General features: G+C 55.8%; 2 protein-coding genes and 2 non-coding genes across 4 annotated transcripts; 3 read left to right on the forward strand and 1 right to left on the reverse strand.

Moving 5' to 3' along the window:
- Positions 1–1,681: 1,681 nt before the first annotated feature.
- Positions 1,682–8,943, forward strand: P2RY11 (purinergic receptor P2Y11). Its single transcript, XM_045991730.1, is given in 13 exon segments — positions 1,682–1,723; positions 1,812–1,982; positions 2,459–2,560; positions 2,750–2,800; positions 2,907–3,077; positions 4,240–4,316; positions 4,509–4,616; positions 4,718–4,841; positions 4,940–5,018; positions 5,130–5,259; positions 5,334–5,500; positions 5,584–5,664; positions 7,589–8,943. Coding segments are annotated over 13 exon segments (2,388 nt in total). The 5' UTR covers positions 1,682–1,705; the 3' UTR covers positions 8,698–8,943.
- On the forward strand, positions 2,605–2,690 carry LOC123933304. Its single transcript, XR_006816552.1, has one exon. It is a non-coding gene; the product is annotated as a small nucleolar RNA SNORD105 (small nucleolar RNA).
- Positions 4,349–4,428, forward strand: LOC123933306. The gene has a single exon (XR_006816554.1). It is a non-coding gene; the product is annotated as a small nucleolar RNA U105B (small nucleolar RNA).
- Position 8,944: 1 nt separating the features above from the next.
- Positions 8,945–13,231, reverse strand: EIF3G (eukaryotic translation initiation factor 3 subunit G). Its single transcript, XM_045991729.1, has 11 exons — positions 13,120–13,231; positions 12,934–12,980; positions 12,356–12,439; positions 12,168–12,256; positions 11,971–12,030; positions 11,008–11,112; positions 10,725–10,914; positions 9,780–9,887; positions 9,550–9,686; positions 9,357–9,463; positions 8,945–9,075 (listed from the first exon to the last, which is right to left on the reverse strand). The coding sequence occupies exons 1-11, from the start codon at positions 13,137–13,139 to the stop codon at positions 9,060–9,062; spliced, it is 963 nt and encodes a 320-aa protein (XP_045847685.1). The 5' UTR covers positions 13,140–13,231; the 3' UTR covers positions 8,945–9,059.
- Between the last annotated feature and the right edge of the window lie 7,010 nt (positions 13,232–20,241).

A 20,241-nucleotide genomic window follows, 5' to 3' on the forward strand; every position in this document is an offset into this window, starting at 1 on the left:
TGTGTGTGTGTGTGTGTGTATCTGTGGATTTGCCTGGCATGGGCACATAGAAAGACACACCTGGAAACACAGCACAGATTCCAGCAGCAACTGTGTGTCCAAAATATAGTCACAAACACACACACACACCACAACTTAAAGGAAAATACCCTGTGGGTGGAGTCCATCTGTTCTGTGTCAGACACATACACACCCAAGCACACAGGGTCTCACGCTGGCAAGCACAGAGGTGCTAACTAGGTGTACAGTGAACCCCTGGCACCCGCCCACCTGCCCGCCACAGTGAACATGTTTCCATTTGTCTCCCACACACAGCATCACATCCTCAGGCCAAATCATGCAGGGACAAAACAGAGGTACAAAGAGACTCACGTGTAGCCCCCCAGAGCCTGGACTAGGGTCTCCCACCTGCACAAAGGCCTCACCGACCTGCAGACACAGTCTCAGGAAGAAGTCCTCTTCGCCCAGTTCCTACCGTCCTGAACTCGTAACCCGAGTGGACTCCCGGGCTGAAAGAGGAAATGGTCGTCCCAGATCTGAGAGAGGCTGCCAGGCTGGGCTCCAGGCCTGGGCTCGCCCCCCCCCCCACTGGGGCCCATGGCCCCCCACCCGCAGTCCCCTCCAGCTTCCTCCATTGGCGGCGGAGAAGAAACCTCATAAGTCATAGAGAGGGACTGACAGAAAGGAGAGAGAGTCCAAGAGACAGAGGAGGGGAGAGTCATGGGGGAGATGCACAGAGATGGGGGGAGTCAGGAAGGGGGATGTGAAGAGAGAAAAGGGGGTAGAGACAGAGACAGGAGAGATCAAAACTTGAAGGCAATGAGAGACAACTGATGCCAGAGACAAAGCTAGGGCAGAGGGGGATGGAGATAGGAAGAAGACAGGGATGGGAAGGGAAAGACAGGAGAGAAGAGGGGAAAGAATTGGGGAGGAGAACCAGGATAGGGGAAGCAAATGGGGGAGGGGAGACAGCCGAGGGAGGGGAAGCTTATGGGGGAAGGAAACCAATGGGACAGGGAAAGAGACGTTGGGGGCGTCCCTTTCCCCCACCCCCAAGGTTCTGGGGTAGAAGCCAGAGGCCTGAGGCCAAGACTGGGGCTTTGAGCGGAAACCAGGAGGAGGTGAGTTATTCACAAAGCTCCCGCCTTGCCCTAAGTTTCCAGAAGGTGATGTGGAGTTTCCATCTCTTAGCCACAGACAGGGCCTCCGGGGAAGACAGCTGGCCCTCAAGAACTGAGGCTCACAGGTCTAACTGCCACGCTCTACCCATTTCTCTGGTTGTTCCCCAAGGGCCTGGTGCTGGCGTGCCAAGCACTGTGCATACATCATCTTTTTAAACGGGTCAGAGGAGAAATGATTACCATCCTCACTTTAGGACACTTGTGGGAGCCTTGGAGTGGATAAATTGGCTCTCAAATTCACCCAGCTGGTGTAAATGGGCCGAGGAAGGATTCGAACCCACGGTTCATTTCTCTGCAGCGCAAGCTGCTTCCCCGAGACGCTAGCCCCGCCCGGTTTCCGTAGAAACAAGCACCAGGTGTCTCCATAGCAACCCCTCCGCGGATTCCTGCCTGCCGCTACCTGGTGCGCATGCCCGTCTTGCACCGCGCGTGCCGCCCCACGTGATCACCACGCCAGCGGCGGAAGTAAGCGGCGCAGCGCCGGAAGCACAAGGCAGAAGGACCCTGCTGGAGGAGTTGGCGGCATGGGACAGTCGGGGCGGGTGAGAAGCTGCGGCCGGGGGAGCGGGTGGGGCTGGGGGGGTCCCCCCGGCGGCCGTGGCGTTGACCGCTCGCCTTTCACCCCCGCAGTCTCGGCACCAGAAGCGTGCGCGCGCCCAGGCGCAGCTCCGCAACCTCGAGGCCTACGCCGCGCAGCCACACTCGTTCGTGTTCGCGCGGGGTCGCGCGGGCCGCGGCGTCCGGCAGCTCAGCCTGGACCTGCGTAGGGTCATGGAGCCCCTGACCGCCACCCGCCTGCAGGTCTGCACCACCCACCCCGCCTACATCAGCCACGGGCCGGGTCTTCGCGGCTGCGGAGGTGGCTTCAACCGCGGAACCCCGCGTGGCTTCAGTCTCGGGTGGAGAAAGGGAGCGCTATGGGGAGCATCGTCTCAGCCACTTAGGGATGTGTGGGGCAGCCGATGAACGTGCTCAGCTGGGGCTTGCCTGAATGCCTAAGGCTGGTGGTTTAGGGACTCGGATGGAAACGGCCTCTCTTAAAGGTCTGAGGAAGTTAACGTCGCACGGCCCAGTTGGATCATCTGCGGACTGGGCGGTGCACAGTCTGTAAGGGACGAGTTCAAGTCTGATTAGTTCTAGAGGTCGAGCGCATTCCACTCCTTTCTTCTCTTCCTCGGAAAAATGAAATGCGAGGAAGGGCATAACAGCTTCAGCTCACAGTCTTTGCTCCAAAAGAGAGATTTATGATGCTTCCATTTTGTTTTTGCAATTCTCAGATACGAAAGAAAAACACTCTGAAGGATTGTGTGGCCGTGGCTGGGCCCCTTGGGGTCACACACTTCCTGATCTTGAGTAAAACGGAGACCAACATCTACTTTGTGAGTTAATACCCACAGCCCTTATCTTCTCCCTGCCCTGTTCCTCCCCAACTCTCATGATGAACCCATACGCCTCTGAGTTGCCATGATTCTGGCTTCAAAGTAAACGCTCTGAAGAGTTAAGCAGAGGTTCCCACTCCCTGCTCCCTAGTTGAACGCCTCGACTCTCACCAACTGTTTTTTCTGTAGAAGCTGATGCGGCTCCCGGGAGGCCCCACCTTGACCTTCCGGATCAACAAGGTAAGGTTTGGAGGTGGTAGGAGGGCCATGTTGGGTAGAGGATGGGTTTGGGGTGGTGCCAGCCACATGTGGTCGGCAGGCACCCACTCCTCGCCCTGTCCTGCAGTACGCGTTAGTGCGAGACGTCGTCTCCTCCTTGCGCCGACACCGCATGCACGAGCAGCAGTTTGCCCACCCGCCCCTCCTGGTCCTCAACAGTTTCGGTCCCCATGGCATGCACGTGAAGCTCATGGCCACCATGTTCCAGAACCTGTTCCCCTCCATCAATGTGCACAAGGTGAGCAGATCCTGGGGTGGTGGCAGGTAACAGTGGATGGGCAGACAGTACAGTAGGTACCACACATAGGCCCTGGGGTTTTTGCTCAGTCTTCACCTCCCAGCATTGAGGCTGAGAGCTCCAGCTCCTGAGGTCCAGTCTCACCCTTGTGTTCTGTGACACCGGGGGAAGAGGCTCCCTCATGAGCTGCCTTACTCTCCGGAAGATGGAAAATGAAGCTGGCCATCTTCATTTCTCGGTTATGTATTGAGTGTTGGGCTGAGCAGTGTGGTAGGTGTTGTGACTCCATCTTAAGATAGAAAAATAGTTTGAGGGGCGCCTGGGTGGCTCAGTGGGTTAAGCCTCTGCCTTCGACTCAGGTCATGATCTCAGGGTCCTGGGATCAAGCCCTGCATCGGGCTCTGCTCAGCAGGGAGCCTGCTTTCCCTTCTTTCTGTCTGCCTCTCTGCCTACTTGTGATGTTTCTCTTTGTTAAATAAATAAATAAAATCTTTTTTTAAAAAAAAAGTGAAATGCCTTATTTTTTAAATAAGATTTTTTTTAAGTATTTATTTATTTGACAGAGATCGCAAATAGAGAGGCAGGCAGAGAGAAGGGGGGATGCAAACTCCCTTCTGAGCAGAGAGCCGGATGCGGGACTCGATCCCAGGACCCTGAGATCATGACCTGAGCCGAAGACAGAGGCTTAACCCACTGAGCCACCCAGGTGCCCCTTAAATAAGATTTTTAAAATTTATTTAACAGAGTAGGAGCCAGGGGAGAGGCAAAAGGGGGAGGGATAAGCAGGCTCCCCACTGAGCGGGGAGCCTGGGATCATGACCTGAGCCAGAGGCAGACGTTTGGACACCCAGGCACCCAGGACTGGATTTTTTTAACTTGTTTTGTTCCGGGGCCCCAGCTCCTAATCTCTGGCACCAGCAGGTTTCAGGCTGGGCTGTTAGCTGCTGATCATCAGGGAGTCTGGTGTGGACAGCTTAAGTGGGCCTCAGAACCAGGATCTCAAGCCGGCAGCCCAGCCAGTCCGTTAGGCCCCCCAGCGCTAGCAGCACCCCACGCACCCTTGCTGGGGATTTCTGGAGTGTGGCCATGGCCTGGGCTTGGTGTGCCATGCAGGGAAGCCTGTGGATGGTTCACGTGGTTTCATGTGCCCCATCCCCCGCAGGTGAACCTAAACACCATCAAGCGCTGCCTTCTCATCAATTACAACTCTGACTCCCAGGAGCTGGATTTCCGTCATTAGTGAGTACCTACCGCGCTGGGTGGGCGGGGCCCCACGTGCGGCTGATGACCACGCTGCGGCTGAGGCGCTGTGACTGCTCAGTCTCAAAGTAAACGCTCTGACGCACTGTGGAAAGGGTAGGCGGGTGGAGCCGACCTCCAGTCTCTTGATCTGACACCCCCCCCCCCCACCTCACACCCTGGCTCCTGCAGTAGCATCAAGGTCGTTCCTGTGGGCGCAAGTCGTGGGATGAAGAAGCTTCTACAGGAGAAGTTCCCCAACATGAGCCGCCTGCAGGACATCAGCGAGCTGTTGGCCACGTGAGGAGGGCGCTGGGTGGGAGATAGTTCAGTCCTGGGGACCCTGGAGCTGTCCCGAGGGCCTGCCGTCCCCTGCTGACCTTGGCGTGTCCTTTGCACAGGGGCGCGGGGCTGTCGGAGAGCGAGGCGGAGCCGGATGGCGAGCACAACATCACAGAGCTGCCCCAGGCCGTGGCGGGCCGCGGCAACATGCGGGCCCAGCAGAGCGCTGTGAGGCTCACCGAGGTGAGGCCCGGCCCCAGGGCAGGCCTAGGGGCAGAGGTAACTTCACTGGCGGCCCCTAGCCCTGGGGGAGAACTGACTCTTCCCCCTTGTCTCTCCAGATCGGGCCTCGGATGACGCTGCAGCTCATCAAAATCCAGGAGGGTGTGGGGGAGGGGAACGTGCTGTTCCACAGTTTCGGTGAGAACGGGGCTGGCCGACCACGGGGCTGGGAGTCTGAGGCCCTCCAAGGTGGGTCACGGGGTGCGCCGGACACACTTGGATCATGGTGACCTGTCTCTTCCTGCGCAGTGCACAAGACCGAGGAGGAGCTACAGGCCATCCTGGCAGCCAAGGAGGAGAAGCTGCGGCTCAAGGCCCAGAGGCAGGACGAGCAGGCCCAGAACGTCCAGCGCAAGCGGGAGCAGCGGGAGGCGCACAGGTGTGTGGCAGTGGGCTGCTGGGGAGGCGGGGTCCCGGGTGCCGATTGCCACCCTCAGTACCACCCCTTTGCAGGAAGAAGAGCCTGGCGGGCATGAAGCGGGCACGAGCAGGGGCCGATGGGGATAGCGATGCTGAGGACCCCGGTGTCCCCCCCGAGACAGAGGGGGCTGGCCAGCCGGAGGAAGAGGAGGACGAAGCCGAGTATTTCCGCCAGGCAGTGGGAGAGGAGCCCGATGAGGGTATGTGGCTGGGGTCGCCACGGCTGGGCACCTTGGGCTTGTCCCTGTGCTGTGGTGGCCTTGACGCTGTTTTCTTCCCACAGACATGTTCCCAAAGGCAGCCAAACGAAGACGGCCTGCTGGGCCCCCAGGCAGGAAGCAGCAAGGGAAGGAGCGGAGGCCTGGTCAAGGCACTGACTCCAGGCCTCCAAAGGCCAAGGGCAGCGGGCCCCAGCGGGGCCAGACCAAGCTGGGACGCAGAGGAGCTGCCTGGGACCGCAGGCGAGGCCAAGCACGGCCACCTAAGAAAGCAGTCTGAGGCCAGACCGGAGCGCAGAATGGAATGCCCCAAATTGGGGCCCACAAGACTCTTGCCTCGGGCTGGTGTAGCCCTGGCTTTCCTTTCATAAAGGAGCCATTTCCCCAACCTCCCGCTGTGGCAGATGACTGATTTCCCATAAGTCTGAGTGTGCATTTGCAATGGGGAAACTTGGGAGTTTTGTGTATAAAGCCAAGAGGCTCACGGCCAGGAGTCTGGGAATTGGACGGGATTCTGCCCCAAACCTGCGTTTTCCCCCATGCTGAGCAGCGGGAGTGCAGGGCGGCTTCTACAGGTGAAGCGGACGGGCCTCTGGCCGCCTCCCCACGCCCCACTCCCCGCAGCACCCCCAGGATTACTTGCAAGCTTGCAAGGGCGCGCTCTGGAGGGCAGGGGGTGAAGAGGAAGGAAACCAGGGGGCGGAGGAAGGGCTGGAACTGGCTGTGGGTGGGGCTGCAGGGAAGGGAGGGGCCGGCCGCGGCGCTGCCAGCTCGGACTGGGGACCAGCATGGCGAGGGCTGCCGGCACGCAGGCCATGGCTGCCGCCACCGCAGGTGAGGAGCAGACACTGCTGGGTTGGTTGAGCCCAGCAGAGGTCCTGGGTCCTGCCCGCTGCGTGTCAGCCCAGGATGGAGGGTGGGGGCAGCTGGCTCTTAGGAGGTGTAGGGCGCTGAGTCAATCACGTCTGGAAAGGGACTTCCTCCTCGAGCAGAGATTGGACCGGGAGGCAGACATGTGGCTGGGCCAGCAGCCGGGCAAGGGAGGGGCGCATGCAGTGGGCAAGGAGCCAGGGGCACGGAGTCGGCTGGAGACACCAGGAACAGGGTGTTTGCCCACCCCAGAGGCGGACTTGGTACGTGGAAGAGAATCCTTCCCTGCACTGCTGAGTCCCACGCCTTGTTCTGGGCACTGGGAAGCCAGGGGCAGGGCACACTCCCTGGCCTCAGGAGATGTTCTCGTGGGAACTTTCTTAACAGTGGTCAGGTGGACGTATGGGCTTTACAGAAACCAGGGGAACAGGATGCCTTTGCAATGTTAAGAGGAGTCAGAACGGGCCTCTCGGGGTTAGAGACCTGGAGACAAGTGGGGGCGGGTGAGTCCGGCAAAAAGACTCCATGCAAGGGCCCCGAGGTGGAATGTGCCTTATGGAAGAGCCTGAAAGGTGGTGTGGGAAGGACTGTCGGGAGTGAGTCACCGAGAGCCTGAGAGGAGAGCAAGCTGGTGAGAGGGAGCCTTTGCTCCTGGGGCCCTTCAGTGGAAGAAGTGAGCACTGCGTTTTCCTGCCAGTGAGAAGGAAGCCACGAGGGTGCTGAGCAGAGGAATGTGACCTGACCCAGGTGTCCACAGGCACCCTCGGGAGGCTGTGGGGAGAACGGGTTGGGATGAGGTCAGGAACTGGGAGGCTGGGCCAGAATCTGAAGATGGCGGCAGTGAGACTTGCTGATGCACCAAGTCTTAGAGGAAGCATTGGGGCACCCCCCTCCCCCAGCCTGGTGGTTCTGAGTTATCACTCCTGGCTTACACGTGTCCTGCGAAGGCAGTGACGCCCCTTCTTGAGAGTTTAGGACCCAGAACAAACTTAATCACCATCACAGGAGAGGACTTCGGCTTTCTGAACTTCCTGGGCGGGTTTCCTCTCTAAACTGGCAGGTGGCTCCTGGGCAGGGAAAGGACTGAGAAAGCGTGTCCCCAGGGGGCTTACATGACCAGGCACAAGGCAGAGGCTCTGGAGGCATCGAGAGCCACACCAGGAGAGACAGTGCTCACGGGGTGACCCCATCCGCCCACAGGTGCGCGGCCCTGCCCAGCCAACTTCTCAGCTGCCATTGACCACGTTCTCAGCGGCTTCCAGGAAGACTTTCTGTGGCCCCTGCTGGTGGGTGAGTTCCTGGTGGCCGTGGCCAGCAACGGCCTGGCCCTCTACCGCTTCAGCACACAGGAGCAGCGCCCCTGGCACCCCGCCGTGGTCTTTTCAGCCCAGCTGGCCATCAGCGACCTGCTCTACGCCCTGACGCTGCTCCCGCTGGCCGCTTACTTCTACCCACCCAAAAACTGGCAATACGGGGAGCTGGCCTGCCGCCTGGAGCGCTTCCTCTTCACCTGCAACCTGCTGGGCAGCGTCCTCTTCCTCGCCTGCATCAGCCTGAACCGCTACCTGGGCATCGTCCACCCCTTCTTCGTCCGCAGCAGCTTGCGGCCCAAGCACGCCTGGGCAGTCAGTGCCGCAGGCTGGGCCCTGGCAGCCTTGCTGGCCGCACCGACGCTCGGCTTCTCCCACCTGAAGCGGCCGCTGGAGGCAGGCAGCTGCACAGCGGCCCAGCCCACGGCCTGCACCAGGTGCATGGGGACAGCAGGTGACCACCACCTGGAGGCCTACGCGGCCTACAGCACGGCCCTGGCGGTGCTGGGCTGCGGCCTGCCCCTGCTGCTCACCCTGGCAGCCTACGGTGCCCTCGGGCGGGCGGTGCTGCGCAGCCACGGCATGACAGCGGCCGAGAAGCTGCGTGTGGTGGTGCTGGTGGCCAGCGGCCTGGCCCTCTATGCCAGCTCCTACGTGCCCTACTACACCACACAGGTGCTCAACGTGCACGCGCGGCAGCGCTGGAGGGCCCGCTGCCCGGCCTTTGCCGACGAGGCTGAGGCCCGGGCAGCACTGGACTGGAGGACCTACGTGAGCCACCAGGTCACGCGGGGCCTTGTGCCCTTGGCCATCTGCCTCCACCCACTGCTCTACATGGCCGTGGCACCCAGCCTGGGCTGCTGCCCCCAGAGCTGCCTCGGCTGCATGGGGAGCCGAACCCCAGAGGAGGATGCTGGGAGCTCTGGCCAAGTCCTGCCCCTCAAGATCACAGCCACTCCCCACACCTTGGGGCCCTAATCCCCTGAGCTTGGCCCATGACCTATTTTGAGCTGCCACCTTCTCGCTACAAGGCACTGAGACTAGCAGCAGAATGGGAGCCGAGAGCCTGGGAGGCCCCCAGCCCCAAGCTGCCCCAAACCACCGCTTCCTCCCCTACAGAAAGACCCGCTGGGGGACCAGCGAGCGCTCAGGCCAGAGTGGGAGATTTCTGCTACAGACTGATCTTAGGGAGGGTTGGCCCTGCTAGCCACAGAGCAGGTGACAGCTGTGAATAAACGAGATAGAATGGGACAACAAGAGCCTTTTTATTGCCAGGAGCCCCGGGCTCTCGCAGGCTACCTTCTAGGGCCATGGGGTCCTGGGGCCGGGGCTGAGAAGCAGCAGCGAAGGTGGCAACTGGCTTAGTTGGTTGATGGCCTAGAGAGAGAGAGAGAGAGAGAGAGACCAGTGGTGAAGACAGCGAGTGGGAGGGCTCCAGGCCCTGAAAGGAATTCCAAGACCCCTTGCCACACACACGTGGAGCCTCCGTGACAGTGTGGTTGGGGGTGGGGGTGGGGACGACACAGTCAGATGAGCAGTGGGCCCCTCAAGAAGGAAAAGACAGTAAACCTGTAGCTCAGAACAGGCTTGGGGACTATGTGGGGCCCACAGTCAACCCGAGTACTGGCTGGGAGGCAGGGGTGTGGCCGAAGTCTTACTTGGCCCACTCAACATTGAGGATGAGGTGGTCGTATCCAAAGCCGGACACCCCAGCAATGGCTCGTGCGGCATCCTCACGGCGGTGGAAGCTGATGAAGGCAAAGCCCTGGGGGAGGGGTACGGAGTCAGGGACGCTCAGGGAACAACCAGGACAGGTGACCCCTTCCCCAGCCCCCGTAGCCACCAGCCCACCTTGGACTGGCCAGTGGTCTTGTCCTTGGCCAAGTAGATGCGAGAGATGGAGCCAAAGGGCCGGAAGAGCTCCTGGAGGTCAGTCTCACGAGTGTCCTCTGACAGGTTGGTGACACGGATAGTGGCATTGTCGTCGGCTAGACAGGCAAGGGGCAGCAACTTGTAAACAACTGACCAGGCCCTGAACGAAGGACGATCACGGGACTAAGAGGGGCCCAACTGCCACTCACCTCTGCGGTTGGGCTGCATGGACTCCCCACGGCGGCTGGCCCCATCCCGCAGGCTCGGCGGCACGTACTTCCCTGTCTTGTTCTGGGCAGCCTGCACGGGCTCCAGCTCTGGAGACCAAAGCAGCTGGGTCAGGCCTCACCCTGGCACAGAGGAGGCACACATCCCCCCCAGGATGCTGGCCGCTCTGACCCTGAGTCAGCCCCGGCACCATCGATCAAGCCACCGACACCTGGTGGTTCCGAGGACCGCTGTCCACAGTGACATGAAGGTCACATCCAGAAAGTCAGGGCAAGAACCCACAGGAGTTGATGCCATCCGAAGCAACACAGGACTGCGGTCTGCTCAGCTTCACGACACACAGGAACACAGCAGGGACAGAAGACAGGTGTGCTGCACACCCAGTCACAGTGTAGAACCGTCCAGACTCAACCCACCACCCGGGTTGACTGTGGGCCCCACATAGTCCCCAAGTCCGCACCAAACGACTTGGACCCCAGTCACGCGTCAGTCTGCACAGGTACACACACATGCCCCCCTCCCTTCGCCTCCCCAACACACACACACATCCACGTAGACGGATGTGTGGGCACATCCGTGGCAGATGGACACGGCACGCTCAAGTCTGGTCACAGTCTCAGCACAGTCACACCTGGCAAGTCTCAAGTGCACGCGGTGTAGGCACAGGCATGCAGGCATGGTCCACCAGACCCCAACAAGGAAGGATGGGCGACACTACCAGCAGTCACAGCACCAGCCCGGCCCGTCTCTCTCTCACACACACACAGGCCACAGCCACAGACCTACACTGCTGGTGCCGACGCGAGAGATGACAACTTCCCAACAGGGACAGCCCCAGTCACAGCACAAGACCAAGGTCTCTCCCAGGGGTGCCCATGACTCTCCCCACCCCACGGCCTGCCAAGCCGCATCCCAGGCCCGGGCACCTCCAGGCAGCTTCTCCTTCTCCCCGGTGGACAGGCCCAGCTGCTCAGCCAACTCCTTCTGCATGGGCCCCAGCGTGTCCTTGTAGGGGCAGCGGGTCGTCCAGTGGTCGCCCTTGCAGATGCGGCAGGACACGATCTTCTGGCCCTTGAGCTTGTTCATCGGGTCCTCCTCTTCCTGGCAGTTCAGATCCTGGCCGGGCAGTCAACGGGGGCTCAGAGCGAGGCTGCCACACCCCGGCCACCACCATCATGGCCACCAGGCCTGCCCTGTTGCCCCACTCACCTCTTTGCTCGTGATGAACGTCATGGATACATCGTCGCTGACCGTAGTGGTGGCCACGTTGGGCCCTGGTGGGTCAAACTCTGAGTTCCCAAACTTCTTCCAGTTCTGGGCTCAGGGCAGGATGGGGGACAGGTAAGGGCAAGTGGGACCCCCTCCACTGGCACCCCAGACCTACAGTAGCCTCCTTCAGGGTGCCTGGCCCTTGAAGCACATTCTTCACCCTCCTGAAAAGCCCCCCATTATGTGACAATGACAGTTCCTGTTTCCTAGTGGGTCCCACTTCTAGCATGTGCCGGCTCCTAGCTTCATACCAGCTCAGGAGGTAGGGACAGCTTTTGGCCCCAAGTTCCAGAAGAGAGAACCAAGGCCCAGGGGGAAACAGCCCCACAGCTAATCATTCCTGGGGGACCCGTGACAGCAGGTGGGCCAGCTCCCACAAGGAAGGCATGTCCAGGGGTGCACAGAGATCACTCAGACTGTGAGGGCCATCAGCTAAACAACCAAAGCCTCAGCTCCCTCCTCTATAAAGTGAGGGCCACAAATGCTCCCCACCTCCCAGGACAGCTAGGGGGATGGATGAGAGAACACCTCCTGCAAAGCACTTGGCACTGCGGGCTGGCACAGAGGAAGTGCACAGAAAATGTATGACTCTCCTTTCTTCCTAAGCACACAGCCCAGTTAAATGGGAGCTGCTACGACCACATGAGGGGAGGACTTGCCTCTGTTCCTCCTGGTCAACGGGCCGAAAGGAGTTAAGAATCTAAGCCCACCCACCTTCTGCACCCTGGACCTCTCAGTACCCCCAAGAGAGCACAAACACCCCTCGACCTCAGCTCTGCTCCAACACAGTACGGACAAAGAACTAAACCCCCCGTCTAAAAATAAAGGTGTCAGAAAAAAGGATTCCTAATTCCTCTGAGTCAGCTCTGGGACAGCCCCAAGACAAGGGGAGAAGGGTCTCACCTTTCTCCTTGCGACAGCCTTTGAGGCCTTCCGCGTCTCAATTCTGAATGTGCGGACAATCTGTGCATGGGAGGGGAGAGGCTGGGACGTTCTCTGTCTCAGGGCTCCTGGGGCCAACCAACCCAACCCACACGCCATCCCCTCCCGGCCCAAATGTCCCCAAGCCCAGAGGCACCCACCTCCTCCCCCAGCCTCACCTTGAACTTCTTGCCATCCTCATCTATCTTGTACTCTGTCACCGTCTTGATGTTTCCATTGATGACCTCCTTGGGAGGGGGCAGTGGCGCTGGGAGAGAGAAGAGGTGAGGAACTGAGCGCTGGGGACCAGGAGGGAATATGCCGCTGAGAAGAGGCAGCCCCGAATGGAGCAGATGTCCTCACTCACCTCCCGGCAGTAACTCAGGTTCTGGGCTGGTGTCGCCAGTGGCCAGAGGGATCCCCTTGAGGAGCTCGCTGGTGACACATTTGTCTAGGAAAGGGAGTGTGGGGAGGAGGGCTGAGCTGGAGGAGTGGGAACTCCCAAGCTACAAATGAAGGGACCTCTGGGATGATGCCCACATCAGAGGCGGAGAGGGCGGGACCAAGGGTTGAGGACTGGCAAAGAAGTGCCCTGGGATAGCCGTGCCACGACGTGGAGCCGTGGTAACCTCGAGCAGTGGCAAGGATGAAAGCGAGGGGCAGCCCATAAAGATACCCGGCGCCAGTATAAAGGCAGGAGGCAGGCTGTTACAACGTCCTCCCCGGAACAGGTCTGAGCACTGGGCGGTGGCATGCGAGGTGGAGGGAATGGCCAGCGACTATCTGGAATCGACGACAGGCCGGCCCGGAGGGAGGAAAGCGCGGGGCAGAGGGTGGCCGTGAAGGGGGATGTGGGATGGGACGGCGGTGCCAGGGCTGGAGCAGGCGGCAGTGACGGGCCTGGGGAACTGGCTGCGGTGACCTGGGACGACCCGGCATACTCACCGTCCTCGCCCTCCTCCTCCACCTGGTCGGCCCAGCTGGGCTTCGAACTGCAAAGACAAGTTTGCGGAGGGGAAGGCTGACTCAGCGAGGCCAGGTCCCCGCCGGCCCGACGCACCATGCCCCACGATACTCCCCCGGGGCCCCCAAGCCACCCCCCCAGGATCCGCTCCGCGACCCCCGACTCACTCAAAATCTCCAGTCGGCATTTCCAAACCTTCCCCACGCAGCACAAGCCCGGGCCAGAGAGCGGAAGTGAGGGGAGGATGAGACTTCCTGTGCCGCCGCCTAGAGCAGCCCGGCACCAGCGCCCACAGCGCCCCCTGCGGACGGAGGTGGAGGTGCCGGCTGGGGGGGCGGCCGCGCGCCGGTACTCACGCTGAACAGAGGCGTAATTCCATTTACCTTTTAGAAAAATTTAAAATGTACTAATAACAATAAAGCTCACGTATTGAGAGCTTGCTGTATGCCAGGCGCTGTGAGGAGGAAATTATCATTTTCGTTTTGCAGCTGAAGAAATCAAGGCAGGTCTTCCTAGTCTGGGAAGAGTTTTCCTTTTTTTTTTTTTTTTTTAAGGTTTTATTTATTTATTTGACAGACAAAGAGAGGGAAAGAGCACAAGCAGGGGGAGAGACAGGCAAAGGGAAAGGGAGGAGCAGGCAGAGGATGAGAGAGGAGCCGGCTGCCCGCTGAGGAGGGAACCCGACATGGGACTCAATCCCAGCCAACTGCGATTAACCGACTGAGCCACTCAGGCACTCCTCTCTGATATAATCTTTTCCACTTACTTGTTTATTGTCCAGCTCTCCCTTAAGAGGATTATTCTCGGGGCGTCTGGGTGGCTCAGTGGGTTAAGCCTCTGCCTTCGGCTCAGGTCAGGATCTCAGGGTCCTGGGATCGAACCCCGCATCGGGCTCTCTGCTTGGCAGGGAGCCTGCTTCCTCCTCTCTCTCTCTGCCTGCCTCTGCCCACTTGTGATCTCTCTCATCCTGTCAAATAAATAAATAAAATCTTAAAAAAAAAAAAAAGTATTATTCTCAGGGAGACACAAGGAGGCCAGAATGAATTCTTGGATAGCAAAACACCTTGGATATTACCATGGCTTGTGACCCTCCAAAATCTTACTCCTACATATTTAATTTATATCGTTAGGGAGAAATTAGAACTAATTAGGTTGAAATTAAATTACATTGAAAGATAATCCCACTTTTTTCCTTTAGAAGGGCGATAACGTAAAAAGGTTGAGAAACCCTGTATAGAAGTTCATCTGCAGAAAGCAGACATTTCCCAGCTTTGTTTGCCTCCTGGGTGCCCAGCACCCACGGGCGGGGCTGGTCTGCCCATACTAAGTGCTCCATTAATGGGCATTTCAGGCAAGGTGGGAACTGGATCATAAAGGGCTTTTTAGGGGCGCCTGGGTGGCTCAGTGGATTAAGCCGCTGCCTTCGGCTCGGGTCATGATCTCAGGGTCCTCGGATGGAGCCCCGCATCAGGCTCTCTGCTCTTCAGGGAGGCTGCTTCCTCCTCTCTCTCTGCCTCTCTCTCTGCCTGCCTCTCTGCCTACTTGTGATCTCTGTCTGTCAAATAAATAAATAAAATCTTTAAAAAAAAAAGGGGGGGGCTTTTTAAACCAGGCTAAGGAGTGTAGCTCTTTATCCTGTAGGCTGTGAGTATGGCTGAGGTCATGGACGTGTTTTGAATGGTGACCCATTGTGACCATATTTTCTTGCGAGAAAGATTGTTCTGGAAGCCTGTAGAGGGTAGAGTGGTAAGAAATGAATTAGCAGATGAGAAAGGAGCCTGGGGAAAATGAGCAAAGAAGGGTGTTTTGGCAGTAAGAACGAAAATACAAAGTTTGTGCAAAGGGCCAATAAACACTTGGGCAAACTTACTCAAATTTACTCCAAGAAATGCAAAATCTTAGCAACATAGCAGATGGGCAAAACTTTAAAATTTGGTATTACCCAACGGTAGCAAAGATGTAGAAAAAGAGGCTCTCATACACGCATTAATGCATGAGATTACGCAGACACTTTGGATGGAAATTTGACATTCAGTAAAACTTAAAATGAACATATGAATTTTGTTTTATGGTGGCACAGGCTTACGATAGATCAGTTTCCGGTGCACAACACAGTGATTCGACCCTTCTGTACATCGTGTGGCATTCAATGTCGTCACCACCTGCCACCATACAAAGTTATTATAATATTTTTAAGATTTTATTTATTTGAGAGGGAACACAAGCAGGGGGAGCGGGAGAGGGAGAAGCAGGCTCCCCGCTGAGCAGGGAGCCCGACGCGGGGCTCGATCCCAGGACCTGGGATCATGACCTGAGCCAAAGGCAGACGCTTAACAGAATGAGCCACCCAGGCGCCCCCCACAATATTATTGACTAGAATCCCTACGTGGTACTCTTGCCCACCATGATTTGTTGTTGTTGTTTTTTTATAACTGGGAGTTTGTACCTCTTAATTCCCTTCATCTGATTCACCCGTATCTGTTTTCCTTTGAGCAAGCCAGTAGTTCCACCTGTGAGAAAAGTGTGTACCTGTATGTGAAGATACAAGAATCATTGTGCAGTATTGTTCATGAGAGCAAACACTGGACAGGCCTAGCTGTCTGTTATAGGTTCAGTAGATTACGGTATGCTACGCCACAATCTATGTGATTAAGGAAATAGATAGATCTCCATTTGTGGTTATGTTAAAAAAAATATCTCCAAGATACTAGGAGGAAGCAAGATGTAAAAATGGCATGGATTATAGGGACCGATCCGTGGAAATATTTAATAGCACACACATGGGGGCACCTGGGTGGCTTGGTTGGTTAAATGGCTGCTTTTGGCTCAGGTCATGATCTTAGGGTCCTGGGATTGAGCCTTACCTCGGGCTCCCTGGTCGGCAGGGAGCCTGCTTCCTCCTCTCTCTCTCTCTCTGCCTGATTCTCTGCCCACTTGTCATCTCTGTCAAATAAATAAATAAAATCTTTTTTTAAAAAGCACATATATGTAGATATATGCAAACTATTATCTGAAAAGAAATATCAAACTGGGGGCACCTAGGTGGCTCAGTCTGTTGAGTGTCTGCCTTCAGCTCTTGTCATGATCCTGGGATTCTGGGATTGAGCCCCACGTCAGGCTCCCTGCTCAGGGAGGAGTCTGTTTCTCCTTCTGCCCCTTCCCCCTGCTCATTCTCTCTCTCAAATAAATAAAATCTTTAAAAAATATATATCAAACTTTCTTTTTTCTTTAAGATTTTTATTTTATTTATTTGACAGACAGAGATCACAAGTAGGCAGAAAGGCAGGCAGAGAGAGAGGAGGAAGCAGGCTCCCTGCTGAGCAGAGAGCCCAATGCGGGGCTCGATCCCAGAACCCTGAGATCATGACCTGAGCCAAAGGCAGAGGCTTTAACCAACTGAGCCACCCAGGCACCCTTATATCAAACTTTCTGAGGGATGTTTCAAGAGGAAGACATCAGGAGAGGAAAACTTGTTTTTGGAGTTTTCTGCTATATTTAAAAATTTTTACTATGTCTATACTATGTCTATACATTATTTTGGTTTAAATATAAGTATACATATACATATAACATTATGCACTTAATTTTTTTTTAAGATTTTATTTACTTGTCAGAGAGAGAGAGACCACAAGCCGGGGGAGCAGCAGGCAGAGGGAGAAGCAGGCTTCCTGCTGAGCATGGAGCCTGATTCGGGGCTCAATCCCACGATGCTGGGATCATGACCCAAGCCGAAGGCAGACACTTAACGACTGAGCCACCCAGGCGTCCCAATTATGCACTTTATATATAAATCTGCAGTGTGTAATTTACGTGAGATGCAACATATAAATGTATTTTCGTGTGTTTTGCACACCCACTACCCTGCATTCCCTCTTCTAGGCTTGGCCTAAGGAAGTTCATGTCCAAGTGTATTAAATTGTCTGTAAAAAGAGTCCAGCACAGTGTGGCTTAAGGGATTGGAAAGCTGAAAACAGCGCAAGCATCCCGAACAATAGATTAGCTACCTGTCTCTCCACCTGTGTGACCACAATCCCTGGAGAGAAACTGCACGTCTGTGGGTGCCTACAGCACGCTAACCACCAAAGATGGATGCTTCTGGGCCTTTCCATCTGGCTTCATCTTTACTTCCTTTCTGGCATTTTTCCCTATGGAATACTTTTTTGTCTTTAAACATCAGGCACATATCATTTTTACAAAAAGTCAGGTATTTCCCAGGGAAAACGAAGAGGTCCCAGGGGAGCACAGGATGTGGGGAGAAGTTGGAGTCCAAGGGTGGATGGAAAAAAAAAAAAAAAAAAGCCCTTGAGTCCCTCTCCTCCAGGTCTTCTTCGTAGCACGAACAGAACATTCTTCCCACATCCGGAATCTCTACAGGACAGCCGCCAGGACAAGAGCCCAACCAGCTGGGCCCAGCACACGAGGAGGGCCTCGGGGACATGTACGGTAGGCCAGTAGGCCGTCCCCTCAGAAACTCTGGCAGCTCTAGGGCCGTTCGCCAGATCTCACGGTGTAGAATTCTACTTCCTGGTATTTTCCGGAAGAAACGAATTTTCCTGTCTACAAAAACCCAGGTGTTAGAATATGGACACAGGGGGTGCCTGGGTGGCTCAGTGGATTAAGCCGCTGCCTTCGGCTCAGGTCATGATCTCAGGGTCCTGGGATCGAGCCCCGCATCGGGCTCTCTGCTCTGCAGGGAGCCTGCTTCCTCCTCTCTCTCTGCCTGACTCTCTGCCTACTTGTGATCTCTCTCTCTGTCAAATAAATAAATAAAAATCTTTAAAAAAATAAAAAAAAAAAGGGGGGCGCCTGGGTGGCTCAGTGGGTTAAGCCTCTGCCTTCGGCTCAGGTCATGGTCTCAGGGTCCTGGGATCGAGTCCCGCATCGGGCTCTCTGCTCAGCAGGGAGCCTGCTTCCCTCTCACTCTTTCTGCCTGCCTCTCTGCCTACTTGTGATCTCTCTCTGTCAAAAAAATAACTAAAATCTTAAAAAAAAAAAAAAAAAAAGAATATGGACACAGATGGGTGGCGGGGGGTGGGGGAGGCGGGGAGAAGGGGGTTCAACCCACAGGAATGTGTTCTCTCCCAGGCCCACAGGCTAGAAGTCTGAGATCAAGGTGCTGAGCGGACAGGGCCCTTCTGAGGCCTTTCTCCTTGGTTTTGTAGGTGGCCATCGTGGCCCTATGTTTTCACGTGGTCCCTACAGAAGGACACCAGTCATCCAGTCATATGGGATTAGGGTCTCCCTGCATGACCTTATTTTTTTTTTAAGATTTTATTTATTTATTTGACAGACAGAGATCACAGTAGGCAGAGAGGCAGGGAGAGAGAGAGGAAGGGAAGCAGGCTCCCCGCCGAACAGAGAGCCCGATGTGGGACTCGATCCCAGGACCCTGAGATCATGACCCGAGCCGAAGGCAGCGACTTAACCCACTGAGCCACCCAGGTGCCCATGACCTTATATTTTTTTAAAAGATTGTATTTATTGGGCGCCTGGGTGGCTCAGTGGGTTAAAGCTTCTGCTTTCGGCTCAGGTCATGACCCCAGAGTCCTGGGATCGAGCCCTGCATCAGGCTCTCTGCTCCGCGGGGAGCCTGCTTCCTCCTCTCTTTCTGCCTGCCTCTCTGCCTAGTTGTGATTTCTCTCTGTCAAATAAATAAAATATTTTTTTAAAAAAAGATTGTATTTATTTATTTGATAGAGATCACAAGCAGGCAGAGAGACAGGCGGGAGAAGGGGGAAGCAGGCTCCCTGCTGAGCAGAAAGCCCAATGTGATGCGGGGCTCGATCCCAGGACTCTGAGATCATGACCTGAGCTGAAAGCAGAGACTTTAACCCACTGAGCCACCCAGGTGCCCCAGCATGACCTTATTTTAACCCAGTTATTTCTGTAAAGGTCCGATCTCCAAATACACTCACATTCTGAAGTCCTTGGTTTCAGGCTTAAACATGAATTTCAGGGCCACACAATTCAGCCCATGACACAACTCAAAAATCTACCCACATATGCATGAATAGCCAAAGATAATCTGTGGTCCATCTCTCCAGTGAGGTACAATATAGCAAAAAAGGAGCAAACTAATACCCACAATCACAGGGGTGCATATCCCAGACACAAAAGAAATGATTCCATAGGGTACCATTTGCGGGAAATTCTCAAACAGGCAAGACCAACCGATACTGAGAGAAATCAAAACCGAAATGATCTTTGAGGGTGGAAGGGTGCCAGGCACCTTCCAGGGTGATGGGAATCTCCTACATGTCCATGAGAGCTGTGGAAGACACCGGCAGGTGTAAAAGGTAATCCAGCCGTGCTCCTAGAAGACTGTACCCTTGAATGAAATCTGGAGAGCAACAAAGCAAGGTTCGTTCACTCCATCTCAATTCTATCCATAGCATTTTTCGCTCTTTAAAAATCACCTTGTGAGGGCGCCTGGGTGGCTCAGTGGGTTAAAGCCTCTGCCTTCGGCTCAGGTCACGATCCCAGGGTCCTGGGATCGAGTCCCGCATCGGGCTCTCTGCTCAGCAGGGAGCCTGCTTTCCCCCCTCTCTCTGCCGGCCTCTCTGCCTGCTTGTGATCTCTGTCTGTCAAATAAATAAAATCTTAAAAAAAAAATCACCCTGTTCGTTGTGGATTTTGTCTGCCTGGTTTGGTCTCAGGGCAGGAAGGGACACGGTTTGTCATCTCGCCGTGTGCCCAGACTAGGCACCGGGTCTGGAATTGAGTCGGTGTGCAGCCAGTGGTCGCAGGACACTCTCTACCTAAGTTTTCTAGTCACAGGTGACCATATGGGAATGTGGACAAAGCCGACAGATAATGGCAGAGTGTGGGGCTTCGTCACGACTTCAAAAGGGAAGCAGGTGCTGACCATCCATTTTGGTGATTCTGGGACGCACTGCATTTTTTCTATTAGCTTGCCTTTCTTCGAAAACTCCAAACATGGGGCGCCTGGGTGGCTCAGTCGGTTGGGCGGCTGCCTTTGGCTTGGGTCCTGGGGTCGAGCCCCACGTCGGGCTCCCTGCTTGGTGGAGAACCTGCTTCTCCCTCTCCCCCTGCCTGCTGCTCTGCCTACTTGTGCTCTCTCTCTGTTAAATAAAGGAATATTTTAAAAAAAATACAACTACAAAAATACAACTATAAAATACAACTATAAAAATACAACTATAAAATAAAAAAATACAACAATAAAAAAAACCCTACAAACACGCTTTAGAGAAAAGCAGCTGCAGGCACCACATATTTTTAAAGACCTGGAGAATATGAGGTTTATGGACTCACAGATGTGGGAGCGG

This window comes from Meles meles, chromosome 20, assembly GCF_922984935.1.
Source record: "Meles meles chromosome 20, mMelMel3.1 paternal haplotype, whole genome shotgun sequence".
In the NCBI taxonomy this organism is placed as follows: Eukaryota; Metazoa; Chordata; class Mammalia; order Carnivora; family Mustelidae; genus Meles; species Meles meles.